The sequence below is a fragment of the Heloderma suspectum genome, chromosome 10 (genome assembly GCF_057233095.1).
Source record: "Heloderma suspectum isolate Gila_16-S chromosome 10, 16-S_ref, whole genome shotgun sequence".
NCBI lineage: Eukaryota > Metazoa > Chordata > Lepidosauria > Squamata > Helodermatidae > Heloderma > Heloderma suspectum.
Genome location: NC_139467.1, coordinates 37410237 through 37435369, shown reverse-complemented (window position 1 = coordinate 37435369; position 25133 = coordinate 37410237). Strand labels below are relative to the sequence as shown.

The window sequence follows — 25133 nt, the reverse complement described above, 5'->3', positions numbered from 1 at the left end:
TAGCCAAACATTTAAAATAATCTGTTTTGGCCCTTGATCATCCCATTCAATTGTTGCACACAGTGAAAGCCCCATCACTGGGAGGGTGAAGGAGACCCTGGGTAGTATCCAACCTTAATCCTATGTAGAGTAGACTCACTGAAATGAATGGGACTTAATTTAGTTGTGACTAACTTAAGTCTCATTCATTTCAATGGGTCTACTCCATGCAGGACTAACATTGGATACTACCTCCTATCAAGGGAGAGCAAGGGGATGAGACAACCTCTCCACTGACCCCTGGCGAATGCTTACCGCAAAGCTCTTGCCCAATACATCTTGGGCTTTCAGAGGCAGGGTCCCGTGCTGGTTTTTTAGCAGGACGAAGGACTGAATGGCAGCATGAAGTGCCAGTTGGTGGTGAGCCACCGTCTGCACATCGCTGAGTCCCAGAGCATTGTAGGGGTTCATGGCCAGCGGGTCAAACTCACCCAGACGCATGCGGGTGCGGAAAAGCGGGCGGACGCGGGCCCTAACCATCTGCGGAAGGTAAAGGAAACAGAACACCATGTGATATGATAACAGATGACAAAGAAAAGGCAGAAGTGCTCAATTCCTACTTTGGCTCAGTCTTCTCCCAAAAGAGGGTCTATGACCCCCCTTGCAAAGGCAAAGTACAGGCTGAAGGGGCAGGATTGCAGCTTGAGATCGATAGGCATATGGTCAAGGAACACCTAAGTACTTTGAATGAGTTCAGATCTCCAGGGCCAGATGAACTGCAACCTAGAGTAATAAAGGAACTGGCAGAAGAACTCTCAGAACCGCTGTCTATTATCTTTGAGAAATCATGGAGGACGTGACTTCTGGTTGGAACCAATGTCGCTCTGGTAGCATCCCTTGGGCTCTCCATGGGAGCTTTCTCAAACAGCTTTTTAAAAGGTTGAAAAACCTTTTCATTCCCCCCTGGAATTAAAAGGGGGGCAAGGCAACATCTGGAAAACATCATGGAGAAAAGTACCCCCCTCGAGATAATGGGGGGGCTGGATTCCAGGATTATCCCTCCAGAGCTTTACCAACGCAAAAAGCTGTTCTGAGACTCCTATTTCATAGGAGAAAACAGGGCTGACGTGTTCCATAATAATATATGCTTTAAGAAATATCGACAACTCCTGAGGGATAATTTAAGAAATACTAACAATATTTGAGAACATCTGAGGACCAGCAAGATCTGTTTGAGGGAAACATGACTGCACCGAGGAGAACAATGGAGCTGGCATCAACTCCCCCCGCACCCCCCGTGTCAAAAGTTTTGAAAACAGAAGATATAGGGGAATTAATTAGTCTGATAAAGACTTTATCGTTGCAATTTGCGGAGCAAGCCAAAAGGTTGGATTTAAACCAAAATTCCATCACCGCCTTGCAAGGAGCTGTGGATTTAATTAATGCGTCGTGGCAAAAAATGGAGATGAAAATTAATGAGCTAGAAGACCAAGTGGCCGGAAGTGAAACTGACACATATTTGTTTTAAAAATGCCTCTGAGAGAATTTCTCAACTGGAGGCCTTCATGAAATCATGAAATGGCGGAGGCATGGCTGAATGTAACAATGCGTGAGATTTCTGTTACAACCCCATGAACTGGAATCTTTAAACAAGCTTTGTTAACTGTTTGTGTTTCGTCTACATGATCCAGGCTAGATCAGAAGATAAATGATTATACATCTATTCATTTATTCCCTTTCATTTTTTCTTGTTTCTCTTTATATTTTTTATTTCAAAACAGATATGGTATGCTGTATTTAAATTTATTGTTTGAGGGTATATTGTGTACTTATATATCTAGTATAAAATATATAACTGACTGTTGAAGGTTTATTTTAAGTTTTATTATTATATAACACTATATATTTTTAATTATTATTATTAATAATAATAATATAGGCTTCTGGGAATGAATTGTAGACCTGTTTCTTTGGCATAAGATTGATGATATGATATTGAAATGTAAGGTTGTTTATTAAACTGTAAGACTGTTAAGGTTATAGATATAGTTTGTAAAATAGAATGGCATTGGAGGCCAGGGGGTATTGGAGTTTAAACTTAATTCTTTAAAGGGGAGGGAGAGGGAGAGGGGGAGGGGGAGGGAAGGGGAAAGAAACTTCTTTTTTCTTCACTTCCTTTCCTCCTCCCTTTTCCTTTTCCTTTTTTTTCTTTTTTTCCTTCTCTTTTTGTTACTGTAGTGTCCTCATCAGATTATTGTATTGTTGGGAAACTGTAGTATTGATCAGGTTGTTGGTATTTTTGGTATTGTTTATTTCATTTATAAAGATAAAATAAATACAAATATATTTAAAAAAAGAGAGAGAAATCATGGAGGACGTCTAAAGTGCCAGATGACTGGAGGAGGGCTAATGTTGTCCCTATCTTCAAAACGGGTAAAAAGGAGGAACCTGGGAACTACAGACCAGTCAGTCTGACATCAATCCCTGGGAAAATTCTGGAGCAGATGATAAAGCAATCCATCCGGAAGCACCTTGAAAACAATGCAGTGATTACTCGAAGCCAACATAGATTTGTCAAGAACAAATCCTGCCAGACGAATCTGATCTCATTTTTTGATCAAGTAACCTCCCTTCTGGACTGTGGGAATGCTGTGGACATAATATACCTCGACTTCAGCAAAGCTTTCGACAAAGTGCCCCATGGTATCCTAATGAGCAAACTAGCTCAAAGTGGGCTAGATGAAACAATGATCCGGTGGATCCACAGTTGGCTACAGAATCGGACTCAAAGAGTGCTTATCAGTGGGATCTTCTCAAACTGGGGAGAGGTAACGAGTGGGGTACCACAGGGCTCAGTCCTGGGCCCAGTGCTCTTCCACATTTTTATTAATGACTTGGAGGAGGAGATGCAGGGAATGCTGATCAGATTTGCAGATGACACAAAATTGGGTGGGATTGCTAATACCTTGGAAGACAGAAACAAAATTCAAAGTGATATTGATAGACTGGTGCGCTGGGCTATTACAGCATGAAATGTAATAGGGATAAATGCCAAGTTCTGCACCTAGGAAAAAGAAACCAAATGCACAGTTACAAGATGGGAGATACTTGGCTCAACAACACTACAAGCAAGAAGGATCTTGGAATCGTTTGTGGATCACAAGCTGAATATGAGCCAACAATGTGATGTGGCTGCAGAAAAGGCAAATGCTCTTTTGGGATGCATTAATAGAAGCATTGCTTCCAAATCCCGTGAAGTACTAGTTCCCCTCTACTCAGCACTGGTTAGACCTCATCTGGAGTACTGTGTCCAGTTCTGGGCACTGCACTTTAAGGATGCAGACAAGCTGGAGATGGTTTAGAGGAGGGCAACAAAGATTATCAGAGGACTTGAAACAAAGCCCTATGAAGAGAGACTGAAAGAACTGGGCATGTTTCGCCTTGAGAGGAGAAGACTGAGGGGAGATAGGATCGCACTCTTCAAGTACTTGAAAGGTTGTCACAGAGAGGGAGGTCAGGATCTCTTCTCGATCATCCCAGAATGCAGGGCACGGAATCATGGGCTCAAGTGACAGGAAGCCAGATTCCGGCTGAACATCAGGAAAAACTTCCTGACTGTTAGAGCAATATGACAACGGAACCAATTCCCTATGGAGGTGGTGGGCTCTCCCACACTGGAGGCATTCAAGACGAGGCTGGACAGCCATCTGTCGGGGATGCTCTGACTTGGATTCCTGCATTGAGCTGGGGGTTGGACTCGATGGCCTTGTAGGCCCCTCCCAACCCTACTGTTCTATGATTCTATGGAGGAATTGAGATAGGGAGGAGATGGAGCTCCCACACCCCTCAACAGTGCTAAGGTTCCTCATGACGCACTCTGGCACAGCACCCGAAATGGACCGGTTGATTTTAGTTCTTCATGAGGCTGCTAAATCAGCCTCTATGTGTGTGTGTGGGGGGGGGCTTGCTGACCATACCGCAGCCTACTGAGGTTCATTTGGCCATGGGATGGAGGACCGCTTTCTCAATGGTGGCATCACCATGTGGAATGGTCTCCCCTCTGAAATCAGGCCAGCTCCTAGCATGGGCTTGTTCTACCAACAACTGAAGGTGCATTTGTTTGCCCAAGCATTTCCTTGACCGCTAGCATGGTCAGCTACCCCTGGTTATATTAATGAGATGTTATTGTTTTTATCATTGCATTATTGTTTTAACGGTTGGCTTTTATTGGTATTTTATCATGATTTTACTTTATTTTTAAATAAAAAGTGGTACAGACATTTTCTGAAATAAATTTAATAAATAAATAAATAAATAAGGGCGTATTTTCTCTACACTAAAAAACAAATACGTAACATTCTCCTGAAATTCTGTTCTGAGAAAAGACAAATTATGAAGTGTGTGTGTGTGTGTGTGTGTGTGTTTCCACTGTGGTTCCCCAAACAATTTTACAGGCAATGAAGAAAGCAAACATTGTTTAGTAAGAGCTCAGCTCCTAGAACTAAACAAGATCAAACTTAGAAATAAAAAAAAGAAGAAAAAGAGATGACAATGTGATTTTGGGGTGGTATGTAAGATTCTGATCCATTTCAGGAGATCCTGAGGGAATCTATCTTGTGATAGAATGGTGAAAATACATTGCCAATAGATCTTATCAAGGCTTTTTCAGCATCAAATGACACTGTGGCCACCGGGTCTTTCCTTGTGTAGTGAGTTGGCTAACGAACAAAACTGTGGACTTTACAGAGTTCTGGGATGCTAGTAGTAGACCTGTGTAATTTAGCCTAACCAGCAGTTCTATGGTTAAGTAAGCAGGCCTTTCACACCAGGCCTTAACTGGTATTACATGTGCCTGGTTACCTCACCCTTTTCTCATAGAGAGAGGTGTCTTATCTCACCCATGAGCTGGGAGGATTTCACTCCTAAGCAGGAATGCTAGAGGCTCTCTTTTAAGAAAGGATATTAGATTCCCAGGACCTTCAGGAGGGACACCACCACCCCGCCTTCTTCTGAGAGTGGGGAAATCTAGCCTGTCAGCTATTGAACTTAGAGAGAGAAACCTGTATGAGCTTGTGCTAAGAGCAGACCAACTTGGTCTCACTTCAAGGGAAAATGCTCTTACCAGCTTGGAGACCCTTTGACCCAGGAACGGCTTCCCCGGCTGTCTTGGGGACTCAGATAAACGTATCAGCTTGTGACAAGAGTGCCTGCTTTGTCAACTGAGGGGAGGTGTGAACTTTCTTTGTATGTATATATTCTGCATCCATTTTCTAGCAATAAACTGTCATCTTTTTGCACAAGTGACTTGTCTCATCTTGGTAATCAAAAGAAGTTGACTGATGCCTGGGATCTGACAGAATCAGGAACAGAAATTAACACACCGTGTACTCTTAAGGACCCACATATCAGTCAGTAGTCTCAAGTTGACTGCTCCCTGTCTGTGGCAAATAAGTCTGGGTATGTTAAAGCTGTAACTATTTCCTGTACCCTGTTGGCCAACACAGCTGTCAGAATGTTGCTGTCTGCATTAATTAATGAGATCAGTCTGTAATTTGCACAATAGGGATGCTCCTTCCCTGGCTTGGGAACAACAGAAACATGGGCATTTCGCAGTGTCGGTGATAATGCATCAGTTTCCAAAATGTTCTGGTAAAGTTTGAAGAGTTTGTACATTAGGGCTGTAGAACAGGCTTTATGCCACTCGACAGAATTCCCATCTGGGCCAAGGGCCTTTCCGATTTTCATACTTTTTCTTAGTCCAACCCATCTGCAGGGCTTCAGATTGGGGAAGACCATTACAGAGCAACAGAAATGCTTTAGCCATTCCTCAACAGGAAGGCATTCCTTGGTTATCCTTTCTTAGCTCTACAACATTCTTTTGGAAATGGGGCGATTTCATACGCTGGCACATTTGGTCTGCAGCTGGCTGCTCACTGATTCCCTATCCCCTGGGCAACTAACAGGGGATAGGGAATTAGAACAAATTTCTGTTGTTCCCAAGTAAAATTGGACTGCGTCCAATGACCCATCTAGGCCCAGTCCTTCTTCCTCCACTTACCTCCAAGGAGATGTTTCCCATGGCAACAGCCTTGCCTATATATGTGAAAACGTTCTCCCTCATTGCGTATGAAACTTCCAGGTTGCATCCAGCATTCACAGAAACTGCAGCAGCAAGGATGAAGTAGGGATGTGGTCATTCGTCCAGGGGTTCAATGCACGGCATTCCTCAGCCACAGCTTGCCTGTGAGGCACGGTGTGGCTACATATTTGGGAAGAGCCATCTGCCTGTGCTAGAGTTGGGGATGTCTTAGAAATACACAGTGGAATCAAATGAATTCGGATTTCTATGAATCCGAGCTGCGAATTCTGCAGCGGACTGGCTTTTCCCAAGTTGCGAGGATTCTGAAGACCTGCGGACTAGTTTTGTTAGCTGCCAGAATTTTATGCAAATTTAGATATGGAAAAAAACGTAAAATAAAATTTAAAAATCGGCCAAAAACAAGCATTTCCTCCATAGACTAAAGCATGAAAATTCACATTTGGGGGGGATCTGCGCATTCTGGGGGGGATTTGTGCTTTTTTGCTAATGTGCATTTGCGCAAATGTGAATTCCACAAGTGCAAATTTACAAAATTAGGAAAAATCCGATTCCATCAATGAGTGGACTACAAAACGAAAGGCACTAGGCAATCTGCAAAACAGCGACAGAATGGATTTCACAAAATCCATACACCCCTAGTTAGAGTGCATGCTCTGCATATAGAGGGTCCCAGGTTCAACCTCCAGGTAGGTGGGAGGAGCAACGCTTCTCATCTGAGACCCTACCAAGTGGCTGCCACTCAGCATGATCAGTGTGTGATCTAGATGGACTAGCGCTTTTGCTTGGTGCAAGACAGTTTCCTATGGTCCTGAGTTAGCTAAGCACAAGGCTGCCTGAGATGAACAGCCAAATGGCACTCTTAAAGAAAACCACACAATTAACAGAACAACTGACCATGTGCTGTCCTTTAATGGTGCCTCAAATCCACTGGGAAGGCCTGGCGTACTATGGTCCATGGGGTCACGAAAAGTCGGACACGACTGAACGACTGAACAACAACAACAAATCCGCTGCTCCCAGTCGCTTCATAGTAAGGCTGGCCCTGCCAGGTGGCCCCAGCTTCTACTGATACCCTAATTGCTCATTGCTGTTTCTATGAACTAAGCCTTAAGGCAGGGGTGGGCAACTTTGTGTGGTCCAGGGACCACTTTCCACCTCTTGGAAACACAAAAAAATTGGCGGTTTGCCACCAAATTTCAGCAGCAAACTGCTACGGAGGCTTAAAAGGGACTAATTAGCTTGTTTTCAAGGATTCTTTTGCTGCCACCACCCCACCTAATTTCAGCAGCACAGCAGCAGGGGCTACACGAGAGGCCGGGGCGGGGCGGGGGGGTCGATAGATGGCCTGCGGCCTCTCTGTTGTCCATTCCTTCCTTAAAGAAAAATTGGCGATGGAAGCAGACTGTAGTTGCTTGGCCATTCTAGGTGACATGGCTTCTAAGCTACCTTTCCTAGATTGGATGTGGAAGAAAGCTGGTCCCTGGAGGCTGAAGGAAAGTGCGGGATGAAACAAACATGGCCTCCTGACTACAGGGCTAACCTGAGGAGCAGAGTAAAAGAGCCTTGGGGAACTGAATCAGTGATATAGCTGGGTTCATGGGGAGCCAGCAGCACTGGGCCGAGAATCACACGCCCTGCCCTGTGGTGCTCACCTATTGCTGTCTCCAGGAAGCTGTGGGTGAATTGGTGCCCAAACATTATCAGCTCCAGAGCTCCCTCGTCGCTGACCACGTAGCCATCGAAGCCCCACTCGCCACGCAGGATGTCTGTTAGCAGTTTCTTATTAGCGCAGGCGGGGACTCCATTAATCCTGCCAGAGGTTGAAGAGTTTATAAGCAGACTTACAAGCACTATACCCATTGCTGTTGTCTTCCGGCTCCCTATTCTAATCACCAATAATGGCATGCAGCATTTGCATAGCATATCTCAGGGGTTCAAAGCACTCCGCCTATGTTAACTCACTAATCCTTACAACAAACTTAAAAGGTAGCCCAATATTATTATCCCCTTCTTGCAGATAAGGGGGTGGGCTAAGCCTGAGAGAATACTGGGTCACCTAGGTCTGCAGAGTAAGTTCATGGCTGCCATGAAATTTGAATGGGGGATTTAACGCCCACCACTAGTTTCTATTCTTCCTAGAACAGAATGTAGGTAGCCCGAGTTCCTCCACAGATTTATCTGGACTTTGCTTTTCCTTCAGACCTAGTCATACGCAGAGATTAATTTGTCTTAGGGCTCAGACAAAGAACCTGCGTCTAATGCCACAACCAATTCACATCTCATAATACTAGAGCCTGGGATCATCCCATGAAGCTGATTGGTGGGAGATTCAGGACAGATAAAAGGAAGCATTTCTTCACACAGTGCACAGTCAAACTATGGAATTCGCTACTACAAGGCATAGTGATGGCTACCAATTTGGATGGCTTAAAAGGGGGTTAGACAAATTCCTGGAGGAGAAGGCTATAAATGGCTACTAATCTGATGGCTCTATGCTACCTCCAGTATCAGAGACAGTATGCCTGTGTACACCAGTTGCTGGGGAACATGGGTGGGAGGGTGCTGTTGCAGTCATGTCCTGCTTGTGGGTTTCCTATGGGCAGCTGGTTGGCCACTGTGTGAACAGGATGCTGGACTAGATGGACCCTTGGTCTGATCCAGTACGGCTCTTCTTATGTTTTTATGAAGTAAAGAAGAGGAGCCTCTGAACATGTGTTGAGAGCATTTTCCTAACTGCCAAGTAATCACAGCCTGTTCCTACAAAACTGGGAACAAAGAGCTTCCACACCAGAAGGAAGCATAATCTAAAAACAAAGCATCTCCCTCTCTCTCTCTTTAAAAAGAAATTAAGCACTGGAGATGAAAAGAAGAGTATTTTCTTCCAGTTCTCCTGCACTAACAAGTACCAGGAACCTGCTATAGAACCGTGACTCAGAACTCTGAGCTCTTTTGCTTTCTTGTTTAATTAACATTCATTAGAACTACAATTTTAACTAGAAAAATCCCCATCAGACTACTATACAAACAACATATTAAAATATGCAAAAATAGCTATATGACACAAAAACATTCATTAAGGGCGCAATCCTATGCATGTTTAGAAAGAAAAAATACATGTTTTTTTCTGTCTAAACATGCATAGGATTGCACACTAAGTAAGTGTAGGAGTGCGCACGAAAATTAAAATGCAGAAAAGGGGGCATTTTCATCACATCTTTGGACAGAACACGTTTCCCCTCATAACACTAACACAAAGACCAGGAAGAACGCTGCCAAGGGAGAACCAGCAGGCGGAATGGGCCACTTCACTCTTCCAGTACCTGCCAGTCTCCCCATACAAACACAGCACCATTGTCGCCGTTGCTGTTCTTAACTGTTCTCGCCCCGGCCAAGCTCCAAGACCTAAGGAGGCTCAGCAATGGGGAGGAAATGTCCAGGGGAGTGGAGTGAGACTCACAGGGCAGAATTCATGTCCTGCTGCTGGACATCCTTTCCTTGGAGCTGCCGGGGGTTGAACCTGGGACTCTCTGCATGCAAAGCAGGGGCTCTGTTACCGAGCTATGCCCCCCCTTCCTAAATGTTTAGCAATCAAACTTTGATTCCCAATGTTTTTCTTTTTTTAATTTATGATTACATTTATATCCTGCCTTTTCCCCCCTTGCAAGGAACCGAAGGCAGCTCACATAGTCCACCTCCTTTCCATTTTATCCTCATAACAACCCTGTGAGGTAGGTTAGGCTGAAAGCCGGTAACCAGCCCAAAGTCACGCAGTGAACTTTATGGCAAGAATGAATCTGAGTGTGTGGAGATGTCTGGCAGCTCAGATTCAGAATGGGAACAGCCAGAACAGGGGGAGACACCCTCCCTTGTGAGCCCAGATACGGAGAGACTTTTGACGCACAGATGGCACAGGCTGAATAGCTCCCCCACTCATCCACCATGAGAACACAAGTGGCGGGGGGGGGGGCAAGGACATGACTCGAGGGACGTGAGAGTCCGTCACAGAGTGAAGCGGGGAAAGTGAGGGGCAGGGCTCAGATGCTCGACCTAATACCACCACCCCCTCAGAGCCACTCAAAGCCTACACACTGTCGTCTTCAATCACAGATTATTTTGACAACTTCACTCAGCATGAGTAGTACCTGGCCAGAGCCACCATATTTGGAAAAACAACAACTTCCCTCAGGAAAATGACGTTTTCAGCAATCCTAAGGATTAATTTTGTAAATCCTATTTCATTTTTCTGGTGTTAGGTACCATTATAAAACTTGATGCTGTGCCACTTCTAAGACTCAGTGAAAATAAAATGCAACACATTAACTCCTCCCCAAGAGGAATAGGAACTCCTACTAAATCTTTGAGCTACCATTGCATTTTGCTACCCCCACACCCACCATCACCACAGATCAGGTCTGAAGAAACATGGGAGGGGAATGCAGAAAATGCTGGAAAGCAACAATTTCAAAATGGCGTCCTACGGATGCGCTGAAAACAGTCAATAAACAAAGGATGGCTGTTCCAGAGAAGAGGACTCGTGGCTGTGGCTCAGCGGATCCCATGACTCCTGCCCAAAACCCTGGTGAGCCGCTGCCAGTCAGTGTCAGCAAAAGTGGGCTAGATGGACCCATGTTCTGACTCAGAATAAGGCAGCTTCCTATGTTTATTAGCTAAATAGATAAATACAGAAGTAAACGCATAGGGAGTGGGGAAACGCACAGAACCCAGGAGTCCAGCATCTATTTCTTCAACCCATTAGACCAGACTCTCCAACCAAGTGAGTCCAGGAATCCTGGATCCCGGCCCAAAATGGTCTTTCCTGACAGAACCCAAGCCCACACCCCACACCTGCCTCTGCTCCTAGAGAAAAAAGGAGTCCTCACTCCCAACGTCCATACAGTTTCTAGCCCTCTAAAGCCCCGCTGCGGCTCCCAAAGTATTAAAGGAAATCAGCTAGGGAGGGGACCCAGACCCACGTACCTGTTATAGCTGCACATGATGCTGAAAGTCCCAGCCCGCACACAGGCCTCAAACTGAGGCAGGAAGGTCATGCGCCAGTCACGCTGTTCCACCTGGCACAGAGCACAGACATCATTTCCACCTGGCCTACTGGCATCTCTGGTAAAACTCCAGGCACCAGAACACCTGGACACGTGCAGGTCAGACCGATTCTGGCTTTTAGGAGTTTTTATTTTATTTTATGTTTAAGTGTCGCCGTTCCTCCCACAAACATGCCTCTCTTTCCCCCCCTACTCATTTTATCCTCACCGCCACCCTGTGAGGTAGGTTAGGCGGAGAGAGACTGACTGGCCCACCAGTGGGTGGGTGATTATGGGAACAGTATGGACTGCAAAGCTATGTGCTGGTTAGGAAACTCTGTCCCTGCTGGCCGATGATGTAGCTGCAGGCTTTAACCACATGTATACCTTTAAAATTAATTAGTGCTTTTTTAAAACAAAACCACCCAGAAATGCATGCCCCTAGGGTGCCCTTAGTCTGCATGCCAAGTTTCAGACGTCTAGGTTCCACAGTCTTGACGCTATGCTGCTGACGGACAGACAGACAGACGGAGAGACACATATGCTCTTTCATTATTACAAATATGACTTGGACTGTAAGAAGCTGGGTGGCTGCAGCCAAAAGAACGAAAGGAAGAAGACAACATGGAAGGAATGAGGAACAGAGCTGGAGCTGGCAGAGGCAGAGGGAGGGGGAGAGGGGGGCACGAGCCTTAAACCTGCACACAGGACTCTTTCCCCCTGCCCCAGTGGCCTCTGCTGCTCACACTAACCTTGGCATCGAAGTTGAGCCGGGATGAGGGGATATTCTCAGGACCCCCGTGGACACTGAAATGCTTGCAGCCGGCGTTGGCCCTGATGTAGCGAGGGTGCTCGCCCTGCAGTCCTTTCACAAAAGCCACACCTAGCTCTGCTGTCAGGAATGGGTCCTCCCCATAGGTCTCCTAGAGGACAGACCCACAGGCAGACACATGGGTCACTCTCATTTCTTCTGTGCCACGTCCCTCCTCTCAGCTCCTGGAGAGACCTTTGTATCTTTACTGGTGAGAGCGCCACAGTTAATTTAGGCCAGTTCAGGCTTTTCCTATTTTGCGTGGGCTTGCGGTTGTTAAACAATTCCCTTCAGAAGGCATAAGCAGCCATGCTGGCCCCCAAAATCCATAACCCTGGGCCCAGCTAAAATATTGCATCATCGCTTTGTTTGCAAGGATAGGACAATTCAACCAAACGCAGATGGGAATCATGTTCCAAAATCCATATTAGGCCAAGTCCTTTATTCAGCCAACAAAAATGAATATCTATAATGTTCAGGGCAATTTATGCTGGAGGTGTCAGCCAGGAGAAAGCAGCATTCCCCAAATCTTTTGGAAATCTCCAATGATTATTCAATTTTGGGAGGAAATTATTGCGAAAATTAAAGATATTTACCAGATATGTGATACCATAAAATAAACCCTACTGTTCGGCTATGTGATTTACCTGAAGACAAAGAAATGGTTACAATTCTCTGTAACTGCTGTTAGAAACTGTGTAGCAGTTAATTAAAAAAAAACACACACACCACCAAATCCTCTTTCCATGTTTGATTGGCTTAGGAAAATGTGGAGAATTGCTTGTATGTGCAAGCAAACATAGACCAACAAAAATGAAAGACGGAATGGTGATGGATAAAATTGTGGAAATGTGGGTTGTATTTGTTACTGGAATAATAATCACCAAGATAATGTACATCTATTCCCATTGTTCTCCCGTGAAGTTTTAAAATTGTATACATAATCTTAGACAGTCATATAAATAAGCCTATAAAGCATTTATATGACATTTTCTTCATTTCCCTTTTTCTTTTTGGGAAGATAAGAATCATGTTAGCATTATATAATTATAAGTATTTATTTTCTTGCGTAAGGAAAGAATAATTAAGGGCGCAATCCCATGCCTATTTAGATAGAAACAAGTCCTACAACTCCCAGCATTCCCCAGCTAGTCATGCTGGCTGGGGCATGCTGAGTTGTAGGACTTTTTTTCTGTCTAAACAGGCATAGGATTGCACCCTAAAATACAAATCATAATTTAGCAGACAGGGGGAGGCAACAATCATCTCAGTACTCTAAGCTTGGTTACATGGGTGACTTTGGGTGACAGGAAAGCACAATGCAGTATCTAACAATCCATACTTCTCATTTTATGTCCACTTGAAGGTCCATCCCCAGTCCCCCCTATCCCAACCATAATGTCCCCCTTTTTCTAAACCAGGGGTGCAGAACCATTGGCCCAGGGGACAAATCTGGCCTTCCTAGTATCCCAGTTCAGCCCTCCAGAGTTCCCCCTTCTCCTCAACTACAGATCATTTGATGGCTTCCTGGCTTTTGCACAGTCTCCCCCCCCCCCGCCCTTCTAAAAGGCTGAAATGCTTCTCCTGAGGCTTAGTTGCTGGCAGTAGGTGCTTTAAGAGAAAATATACTGGTATTTCTGGCTCCGCCCTTTTGCCTTCAGCCCCACCCACCATTGGAATGCGGGCCGAGAGCATCTCCTAAATGGAATTCAGGCCTCGTGCTGAGAAAAGTTAAACACCCCAGTTCTAAAGTACCTGGTTCCTTCCCCACAGCGGGTGCCTCATGATGTTTAACACAGGGCTGAAGCAGCTCAGGCCTGTGTGATCGGCGTAGTAACCACGAGAGACGAAGTCGTTGTGTTTGGCACGAACCTCAGTGGCTGTGGCATTAGCGACACTGTAAATGAGCTGAGGGCTGTCAGGAAAGAGAACGTGCAGTTGAAGGGAACGGAAAAACTTGTTTTCTAGCCTAGCACCCACTGAAACAGCAAGTTTGCATCTGGGCTGCATTGCTTCAGACTGCAGATGGGGAGGTGACATGATGATCCTCTCTCTCTCTCAAAACCAGACATCTGCATACAGAAAATTAGCACCTATGAATGTAGGCTAGGCTAGAACCTTCTTTGGGGGCTGGTTCATCTGATATCTTGAAGTATTAAGCTGGCCCATTGCATGGACTGGTTCAGTACTCAGTACTCCATGCTGGCTGGAGGATTTTGGGAGTTGTAGTCCAACACATCTGGAGGACACCAGCTTGGGGAAGGCTGAGGAAAGCCGCGTTCAGACAGGCCATACTGGGAGTGGCAGAGATGGGCATAGCTCCACATGATGGGCTGGTTTGGCATTTTGTGATATCATGGAAACCAGCCCAGTTGTTTTGTGTTTCTAGTTTTCTGTATGGACAATATTTCTGAAATACAGAGGAGAATTCAGTCATATGAGCCTCAACGGAGGCTCAGAGGGCAGCAACAAGGGAGAGGGCCTTCTCAGTGGTGGCCCAACATTAATGGAATGATCTCTCTGACAAGGCCCGCCTGGCGCCACCATTGTCGTCTTTTCAGCGTCAGGTTAAAACTGCCCTCTTCTCTCAGGCATTTAGCAGCATATAGTGAGTCTTTTGATCAGGTCCTGGATGGTCTCTGACTGACTGTTTTACATTTATTTATGTATTTATAATATTTATATATCGCTCCATATTTAGAACAGATTTCAGAGCAGTGAACACAAGAAATAAAACTGTAAATTGTTTTAGATATACACTGTTGTGTGTGCTATCTTTTTTTATGTCCTTACGTGAATAGTTTTATACTATATATAATGTGTTTTCATGGTTTTTAATTTTTGTAAACCGCCCAGAGAGCTCCAGCTATTGGGCAGTATAGAAATATAATAAATGAAATCAAATGTGGGCCCTGAAATACATTCTGAAGTAAAACAGCCAGGATGCAAGTCCCATGTCCAGCCTGTTAGACCAAAAGGACATTTTCAGAAAATTGAAAGTGGCTTCAGAGACACCCATGGGGTAACACATCTTTTTCATTTGTCCTTCTGTTGCTTCTAGTCAAAAGTGTGTTTGAAACAATACCAAACCTGTGTACCAGAGGTGATAAAGGATGAGTTAGCGTGTGACGTACAAGCTCTGGAAAAGAACACCAACTATCTCCATCTAGCCTTGACCATTAAAAATGGTGGTTGACAGAAGAGGAGGATTCCTGCAAGGCTGCCATTTGGCAGGGGTCCGTGTCTTTCACAGCTGTGTGGCAGACACAGATACAGGATGTGTAGCTTTTCCCAGGGTAGTGATACTATGGATAGGAAAAGCTGAACCTGTTCCGTTTCTGCCTATTTGGAGCCCCACTTTGGGAACCATAACACTGTTGGCAACCCAGCAAGAACACTCCTCAGTAGCCATTTTGACTGAAAACAGATAATACGTATTGTATTTTATTTATTACATTTCTATACCATCCAATAGCCAAAGTCCTCTTGGCGGTTCACAAAAATTAAAACCATAAACAAGTAGAATTTTTCAGGTGGAGGAGTTGTGAGTCAAGGGTTGAGGCGTGAGGGAGTCTACACCCCTCTGCCTGGCATCAGGCCGCTGCTATTTTAAAATTCCTCACAATCCCCCAAAGCAATACCACATTGGGCACTCTGGGGCATTGTGGGAAATTCAAAATGGCGGCTCATGGCTGTCCACCACTGGCAAGGGAGGCCCAGGGCAGGCGTCAGCCCCGGTGGGCCCTGCCAGGGTGCTGGAACCCCAGCGACAGTATGAAGGGGCTGGTGCCAGTCCTGGCTGGGGTCAAAACAGGACACTAGGAGGTAGGTTCAGTGCAGGTCAGGGGATCCGGGAAAGAAGCAGGAAAGAGAAATCATGGTCAGTTCATGTCGCCCTAGGTTGTGTACAGTGGAGGCTGGTGGCTCCAATGTCAGTGGGGCGGCGAAGCTGCTCCAGGTTTCGGTCAGAACCAGTCAGAGGTCTAAAGGAGCTATCCAAGGTGCTGGAACTGGTTTGGGAATGGGGTTCAGCACTTTGGATAGATCCTTTAGAGTTCTGACTGAACGCCAGAGGGGATTCGCCACCCCACTGACATTGGAGCCACCAGCCCCAGCTCTCAGCAGCAGCGGCCATACCTGAAGGAGGCAGCCAAGCCCAGGGCCTGGGGGTAGGCCGTTGCCCAGCCCGGGGCCTCTGCATCCCCACGTAAGCACTCCGTGTTCCAGCTGTAGGGACCAATGCCCAGCCGCTCAATGGGTGGTGCTGGCGTATTTCTCTGTGAACCTCCTCTTGACATCTGTAGGTAGAGATGGAATATAGGAAGCGGCCTTATACCGAGTCAGGCCGTGGGTCCATCTAGCCCAGTATTGTCGACACCAACTGGCAGTGGCTCGCCAGGGTTCCAGGCAGTATCCTTCCCTAGCCCTACCTGGAGATGCCGGGATCGAACCTGGGACTTTCTGCGTGCAAAGCAGGGGCTCTACCACCAGGGCCAGCCCTAGCAGGAGGCACAGTGAGGCAGCCGCCTCAGGCAGCAAATTTTGGATGTCATAAAAGGGCAGCAAGTCATCCGTTATCTTGTTGTTGTTGTATTTCTACTGCAATGGAGCAGGAGAGGTGTTTATGCCATTTTCTGCCACGTGTACCAAAATAATGCAGATAATTTTGGGTACTATGCACCTTGACTTGGGGTGGGGGGGACCGTTTGCTGCTCTGCCTCAAGCAACAAAAAGCCTTGGGCCGGCCCTGTCTACCACTGAGCTACGGCCCCTCCCCCAGGGGAGTCAGCCAGCTGCTTGTGCAGCCCTTTGCTTTCCCTGTCAGCATAGCTATGCAAGAGTTCAACTGAATCCCAATGGCTGGATCCTTTCCACCCCTTCCTGTTTCCATCTTTCCAAGCAGCTCTCTCCCTCTCCCTCCAATTAATGGACACACAACCATTGGGTTCGGTGGCATTGGGGACAAATAGCTTAGAGGTGCGATCCCACTCCCCACCCTCATGTGTTCAGTGAATGCACAGCAGTATTCGTCTCAATTAGCCTTTATGATGGCTAGAGATCATTGTTGTGTCTGCCAAACCAAAAGATCCCTTCAGACAACTTATGCAGTACATCCCACAGAGGGGGCGCAGGCTTGGTGGATGGGTGAGTACATGTGGAGTGGCGAGAGTGCCATGGGCACTGTCACAAAATGGCTGCCATGGGGGCACCTTGCCCATTCATAAAATGGCTGCCAGAGTGGGCATAATCAGTCACATAACACGCACTTCCCAGAAGCCAAACTGGTGAGACGAAAAGAAAAGTAACTTCCCCCCAAACCTAATTACAAGGAAGAGGTGTAGTCTGAGCTTCAAAACACAACACCATTCTTTTGAACCCCAAATAAAGATGGGGTTGGAGGGCAGCACTTTGCTTTGCAGGCCCCAGTTTACATAATAATAATAATAATAATAATAATAATAATAATAATAATAATAATAGAGAGGGCAATCCTAGACAGAGTCTGAGGGGCCATAGGATAATTCAGATTCCTGGACCTGAGGTCAGAAACAGCTCTCTGAGCTTGGACCCAGGAATCGATGCTCCCTGCCCCTCCCCCTCACAGCCGGCATGGAGAGAACTCTGGTGGTTGCCTCTCCGGGGTTGCAAAGGTGACCTTGGAGAAGGGGTAAAGGGGGCATGCCAGTGGGTGGGGAGAGGACTGGGGAAGCCAGGAACTGACATACCCCCAGGCCTCCCCAGCCTCCTTCCGTCCCACTCCGACATGCCCCAGCTCAATGGGCGAAAAAGCCCGTCTAGCCAAAATACAGAGTGGGAGGAGCACGGGAGCGAAGATCACCTCTGCCGCTCATCCCACTCAGCTCATTTTCAAGCAACCGGATGCCTGATATTTCCCCTCCCCTGCCTGCGTAATATAGGGCATATAGATGCCCTATATTACGGGCATCTGCCGCTCATCCCGCTCTGCATAGGATGTAGAGTAGGACTGTGCCTTTAAGAAATATAATAAAAATCAGCAGTGGCAGGGAGTTTGGTGGGCACCAAGAGTGGTGCCTGTGGGCACTTTGGGGACCCCCTGACACCACACTGCTGATCCCAGGAAGTTGTGCAGGCCACCAAACTGTGTGTCTGGGTGGAGCGGGGCATCCCTAACATGCAGCTGCCAAGCGCACTGGTGTGACTTGTGCATGCAACCCTGCTCCCCTCTCAGTGCCTGAGAGCAACTGTCCAAACAGCCCTACAGACACGCTTGCAGGCAAGGGAGGGGAAATATCAGGCATCCGGTTGCTTGAAAATGAGCTGTTTGCAACCTCCCTTGACCTGGTGCTTTCCAGATGTTTTGGACTGCAACTCCCATCATGCTGGCTGGGAATGCTGGGGGTTGCAATCCAACACATCCGGAGGGCACCAGGTTGGGAATGGCCAATTAGCCAGCTCAAGACTCAGACGAAAGGGATTCTTTCCGAGATTTTATTCCTTTACAACTTAATGACTCTTTCAGATGCTAATTTCCAGCGACTAAGCAAGGAACAGCACTGGGGAAAGATAGCAGAGTAGCCTAAGCTCCAGGTAAGGCAGTTGGTCCCTGTTTGAAGGAGAAGAGCGGGAAAACTCTGAACTTACGGGCTATGGAGAGGTCCTCCCTCTTACCCGTGGGTCCTCGGGACGCGACAGTTGTCGTAGCACCAAGTGGGCAAAGCACCTCCTCTCGGCACCCTCCATCTGGCGCCTCTCCCTGCGTCTGCGCCGAGCGTCCAGCAAGGCCCCATCCCCCGCTCTCTCACTGCCAGGGTCACTCTCTCTCTCAGGAATGCAGGGAGGAGGAATCTCTCCCTGCCGCTGTGCCTGTGAGAGATGAGCAAGCTCCTCTCCCACGGGTCGTTGCTCTTCCTCAGAATCAGAACTGCTCTGGGGCTCTATGGGCTCAGTTTCTACCCTGACACAGCCCTACAGACATGCCTACAGGCAGGGGAGGGGAAATATCAGGCATCTGGTTGCTTGAAAATGAGCTGTTTGCAACCTCCCTGACCTGGGACCTGCAACTCCCATCATGCTGGCTGGGAATGCTGGGGGTTGCAATCCAACACATCCAGAGGGCACCAGGTTGGGAATGGCTGATTCATGGTGACATCCATGGAATCAATGTTTTTAAAGGGGGATTAGGCCATTTCATGGAGGCTACTAGCCACAATGAGAACTAAATAGAACCTGCATGTTCAGAGACCATCTGCTGCTTCAAACCAGCAACTGGAGGGCTACAGCAGGGGAGGACACTTGCCATCAAAGCCCTGGCTGTGCGTGGGCTTCCCAGAACCATCTGGTAGTCCAGAACAAGATTCTGGACTAGATAGCTCTTGTCAGGAGCACCCTGGGGGCCTCTTTCAGTAGACTCCAATAGCCAACTCAAGACACAGATGAAAAGATTGTTTTCAAGGCTTTAATCCTTTTACACCTTAATGACTCTTTCAGATGCTAATCACCAGCGACTAAGCAAGGAACAGCAGAGTGGCCAATGCTCCGAGTAGGCACTTGATCCCCATTTGAAGGAGAGTCACTTGAAGACCCTCAACTTATGGGCTAGGGAGAGATCCTCCCTCTTTCTCTTGGGTCCATGGGAGGCGGCCGTTGCTTGCGCGCCAAACGGGTGCTACGCCTCCTTTCCACGCCCTCCATCGTTCATCACTCCCTGCATCTGCGTTGAGCGTCTAGCAAGCCCCCCTCCCACACTTTCTCACTCCTAGGATCACTATCTATCTCAGGAATGCCGGCAGGAGGAATCTCTGCCAGCTGCTGTGCCTGTGAGGGATGAGCTGGCTCCTCTCCCACGGATTGCTGATCCTCCTCAGAATCAGAACTGCTCTGGGGTTCTATCTGCTCAGTTTCCACCCTGACAGCTCTTTTGTCTGATCCAGACCCAGAGGGCTTGTTACGCTTTTTCCAGGGCTCTTGGATGCCCTTCGCCAGACCTGCCAGGGTTCCTCCTTCCCAACACCTCCGTTCAAAGACTTTCTTGTACCTGCAGTACCATCTCCTCCAGCGTCAGCCTGTTCACCAGGTCATCCAGCCGTTCCTCCCAAGGCAACGTGGGGTCTCTGAAAGGGAAGTCCTGCCCTGTGTTCAGCCCGGCCAACAGCAGTAGGACAACAACGTGGAGCAAGGCCATCACTTTGGGGTGCAATAGAGAAAATGCAAGTATGAGCATGCAATAGCTCTGCCAAAGACCAAACTCCCACCCACCTGCCCAAGAAGTGACCCTTCTTCCTTGGGATGCCGTCTTGGATTCAGGCATGATGGCCAACTGAGGCAGACCCAAGGGAGATTCAAGGGCACAATTTCCCATCCACCCACCCATTCCATTCCGTCCGTGTGGTCCACCTTTTGCTCACACTATGTATCAAGCATCAGAGTGACTTCATGTTCCATTTCTGTATTGGGATATCAATGTTTTATTGCATGGAATATAGATTGCTGGTCAGTAAAAGGCCCGTGAAGGGAAGATGCAGCATTGAGACCCTGTGACAGCTGAAGGGGAGGCTGGGCCCGTTATATTTCAGAAGTATATTGCTTTGCTGTCTCCGAGGCCAGACCTATGGCTTCAAGGTCATAAACTATGCAGGACTAAAAGGGAGGATGGAGTGGCTGCAGCTGGGCAGGTGTGACTCATGCTACCTTCTTCTTTGCCCCCACCTTTTGGTGGGGAAGGGGGAGAGCATCTGAGCCAGGCCTGGAGATAGTATAAATCTGGGGAGGGCTTTTAGCCCACTGTCCTTTGTTTTCATCCTATCCGGAAGAGGAGAAGGTTTTCAAGTTGGTTTGACTTACGACTGAAGGGCCCTTACGACTAGTAAGTAGCATAGGCCAGTTAGCGTGTATTTATTTTGTCTGTATTGGGCTTCCAACTGTTTGATATATGGTAGAATTCTTTGTAACCTCATTTGTTTTGTGCCCTCTCCACATCCCCTTTCCCTCACCTGTAAATATACTATCTACCTCAACGATGTGTGTGGCTGTTTCCCATTTGGGTCAGTGCTGAATCCAGTGGTTGGTGGTACCAATCTTTGAGCTCAAGGTACGGGCAAGCCTATTTGGTCCCTATTCCTCGTGCCGGGGGCAGGTCATCTGAGTGTTCCCTCCAAGTCCCAGGTATAGAGCCAAGAAGGGTGGTGACAGCATAACACAACGTAGTTTGGGGAAACCACGTTGCCCCCTGCCTTCTTTTACACTATGCGCCAGGTTTTTGTACAGCTAGAACGCAACCAAGAGGGAAGAGCCAGCATGGTGTCGTCACCTGCAGCCCAGGAAGACCCAGGTTCAAATCCATACTCTACCATGAAGCCCATCTTGGGCCAATCACCATTTCTCAGCCTAAACCAGCCTCCCACAACCAGCCTCCCTCCAGATGTGTTGGACTGCAACTCCCATCATCCCCAGCAAGCATGGCCAATGAATCTGCTGGTTGGGGGTACTGGGGGCTGTAGTCCAACACATTTTGAAGGTTAGGTACGCGAGGAGAAAAGTAGGGAGCCATGTGCACACCGCCTCCAATTTTTGGGAGGAAGGGTGGATTAAAAAAATGGAACAATACTATAATAAAATCAGCTCATTCCCACTCCCATGAAAGAGTAGAGTACTTCGTTTGTGCCCTGGGTGGGACTCCCACAGCACCCAAACTGCATGTGTTTGCACATAGATGTGCCAAGAACTAAAATTGAAGGTGCAGTTCTATGCATGTTTAGGCAGAAAAAAGTCCTACAACTCTCAGCATGGCTTGCTGTGGCATGCTCGGAATTGTGGGACTATTTTCTGTCCAAACATGCATAGGATTGCAACCTAAATAATTACATTTCCAGAGGGAGAGCTGACTAGAACTGTTAGCCTGTTGCAGCAAAGCGTCTTGTGGCACCTTAAAGATAATTAAAGACTTGTGAGCCAAACGGGCCCACACATAGAGGAGTGTCTCAGCTTTCAGAAGGTGGGGAAAAATCCCAAGACTTATGCTGGTGTGCCTAGAGATGTAAATGCCTGGGGGAAAATAGAAAGCCAATGTGGTATAGTGGCTAGAGTGTTGGACTGGGAGTTGGGAGATCCGGGTTCTACTCCCCACTCAGCCATGGAAGCTCACTGGGTGACTTTGGGCCAATCACAAACTCTCAGCCCAGCCTACCTCACAGGGTTGTTGCTGTGAGGCTAAAATGGGAGGGGGGGAGGAGGACCATGTACATTGCCTTGAGTTCCTTAAAGAGGAAAAAAGGTGGGATATAAATGTAATAAATAAATAAAATACAGGGGGGAAAGGGGAGAGAATGGTAACATTCAGAAACAAACACATTTTTTCTGAGTTTTTTTGTCAAGGTTATGTGGAAAATGGGGGGGTCTGATTTTTTTCATCCCTCCCCCCCAAGACTTCACATCTCTAGGTGCACCACACATAACAGTTCCCCCACTCACTTTCCCCATGGAGAGGGAGTCTTAATTCCCCAAAGTCTGAGACACACTTGTGGGTAAACACAAATAAACCAGCAAAAAGCAGGAAAACACGTTGGTCTATTAGAGAAGGGGGGGGGGGAATCGAAATAGATACAATAACAGAAAATAAACAGAAAATCACAACACAGCGAGCTAGCTTTCGGGTTTCACCAAACTCTTCCTCCGGCTCTGTGTTATGTGGAAAGAAAGGGGCAGTGGAAAAGACGACAATGGAACCGATTGCCTGGGGAGGCGGTGGGCTCTCCCACCCTGGAGGCGTTCAAGACGAGGCTGGACAGCCATCTGTCGGGGATGCTCTGACTTGGGTTCCTGCACTGAGCAGGGGGTGGACTCGATGGCCTTGTCGGCCCCTTCCAACCCTACTGTTCTATGAGTCTAAGAAGATAAAAATCTGTAGGTAGCGGGAGCGGGGAAAGTGACTTTGGCGCCATCGAGACTATTTTTCAACAAGGGCGAAGCAATCGCGCTTGCAGTCTTACGCACCAGAGGTCTGGGTTGCACGTCGCAGAATAAAGCGCTACCGTGGGGGCAGAATTCTGCTGTTGGAGTGACAGTGCTTTCAGCACCCTGGATTGCTCCTTTAGAGTTCTGACTGGTTCTGACTGAAACCCAGAGCGGACTCGCCGCCCCACGGACCTCGGAGCCACCAGCCTCCACTGAAAGGACTGCAGCCTCCGCGCCGCGCCGCGCCCTTCCTTACCTTCCCCCTGGAAGCCAAGACCCGATCCAGGGGCCCGCGGCTGCACCGATCCTGCGCCCGGCGGAGTCGCTCTCCGCGCCTGCCCTCGCCCTGCAAGCGCACACGAACCGGCAAAGCGGCGGCCGCGACGCCTCTCTCAGCCGCGGGCTTGCGCAAGGCTGAGCGATCGCTTCCCCTGGCCCGATCCTGCCCGGGCTGCCCACGCGCATGTCCACGGGCTTTGCAAAACCTCCGCGCTGCCTCCCCCCCCCCCCCGCTGGCTGTGGCCCTCCCATTTCCGGGTCTCAGAAGGACCTGGCGGTGCCGACGAGGAAGTTCGTCCGGGGCCGGGGCGGGTCGGACGGGCTGGTTCAGCAAACGGCGGAGCGTTTTCCCAAGCGCGCGACCTGCAGCCCGAAACCGCGGCGCTATTCCCGGCTGCCCATCAGAGGGCGGAAGCTTCTCGCTCATGGGCCGCGGCGCCCGGCATTCCGGCACCTGGGCGGCAGGTAACCGCACAGCACAGGTGAACCGGACCCAATAGCGCTTCGCAGTTCACAGGGCTGCTGAAATAGTGCCGTTGATCGGATCAACTAATGTTCCCAATGCCGTATGAAAGCGTCCAGGGACTTGATTTTTTTTTTTTTTTTTTTTAAGGAACGTTTATCAGAGTTTAAGATCACAGAAATATTTTTTACATATATAGCGGTACAACCACAGAGGACGAAATGAAACGAAAGAGGCGAAAGTTATACGTGGCGCTGCCTTTGAAAACGGTCCAGAAACTTTGGCTGGTCCAAAACAGGGCAGCAAGATTGTTAACAGGGACTGGCCAACGAGCTACTTTTCGAGCTGCCAGTCCGATTCAAAGTGCTGGTATTAACATTCAAAGCCCTTAACAGCTTGGGGCCAGGCGATCTGAAGGATCGCCTCCTCCCATATGTGCCTGCCCTGACCTTAAGATCATCCTCAGCGGCCCCTCTCCGTGAGCCCCTGCCAAAGGAAGTGAGGCGGGTGGCTACTAGGAGGAGGGCCTTTTCTGTGGTGGCACCCCGGTTGTGGAATGAGCTCCCTAATGAGGTTCGCCGGGCAGCTACATTGTATTCCTTGCGGCGCCAGGTGAAGACCTTTCTTATTTTCCCAGGCATTGTAGCATTTTAGCTTTCTAGACTTTTAGCTTTGCTGTTTTAAATCTGTATTTTAAATCTCAGCATTGCTGCTAGGTTTTATTCTGGTTGTATTGTTATACTGTGGTTTTAATGTTTTATACATTTTATATCGTTTTATTGTGCGCTCTTTGGTTTTAATTTATGTGAACCGCCCAGAGAGCTTCGGCTATTGGGCGGTATAGAAATGAAATAAATAAATACATTTTCAAGTCATACAACATTCTTCTTCAGGATGGATGATCGAATAAGAATTTAAGACGAAAGAGGGGACAGCACGGCGTTAATCCTTGCAGGGCCAGTGTCAAGGGTGGGCATGGCCAGGCACCTGACAAGTACATCCTAGCAGGGGCCCACTGACGACATCCTCCTGGAGTTGTTCCTTCTCTTCACTATTGCAACCTGCTTGTTCACCTGCCCCTCTTCCTTCTCACCACCCCAAACAATGGTGGTGGTGAGGAGGAAGAACAAGAAATGCCACCATCTATTTGCTGTCAAGGAAGCAAGTAATGGCAATGAAAGAGGATGAGGACCAATTGCAGCTAGTGGCAATGGTGGCGTGTAGGTACTCACTGAGTGAGGGGGCCCATTCAGGGTGTCTTGCCCAAGCCTCCCCCCCCCCAACTTGGAGCTGGCATTGAGGCCATTTCCACACGAGGTATTTATCATGCACTCATGACTGGTCATTCACAGATGTTCGCAGGTCCTATACACAATGGGCTCCTTCACACGGAGCTTTTGTCCTGCGATTGAGACGGCTCCTTCACGGAAGTTTGCGGGCTCTTTACACGACACCATGATCATTCGAGGCGTCTCCTGCACTAAATGCCCTTTGTTCCATTTTAAAATAGATTGCAGATAATGAGCTATCAAA

The 25133-nt window shown here is 47.8% G+C and overlaps 1 protein-coding gene across 2 annotated transcripts in view; it reads right to left on the bottom strand.

Annotated features, from left to right (window-relative positions):
* The window catches only part of LOC146338146 (uncharacterized), a 38920-nt gene extending 15522 nt beyond the window's left edge, over positions 1 to 23398 (bottom strand). For both annotated transcript variants that reach the window (XM_084815991.1, XM_084815992.1), the window contains exons 1-9: positions 23115 to 23398; positions 19944 to 20092; positions 16064 to 16224; positions 13682 to 13841; positions 11868 to 12038; positions 11057 to 11148; positions 7732 to 7889; positions 6038 to 6141; positions 295 to 519 (exon numbers count right to left, since the gene is read on the bottom strand). In XM_084815991.1, coding sequence (XP_084672117.1) covers positions 295 to 519; positions 6038 to 6141; positions 7732 to 7889; positions 11057 to 11148; positions 11868 to 12038; positions 13682 to 13841; positions 16064 to 16224; positions 19944 to 20090 — 1218 coding nt within the window. In that variant the 5' untranslated portion in view covers positions 20091 to 20092; positions 23115 to 23398. The remainder of the gene's footprint in view (positions 1 to 294; positions 520 to 6037; positions 6142 to 7731; positions 7890 to 11056; positions 11149 to 11867; positions 12039 to 13681; positions 13842 to 16063; positions 16225 to 19943; positions 20093 to 23114) is intronic.
* Between the last annotated feature and the right edge of the window lie 1735 nt (positions 23399 to 25133).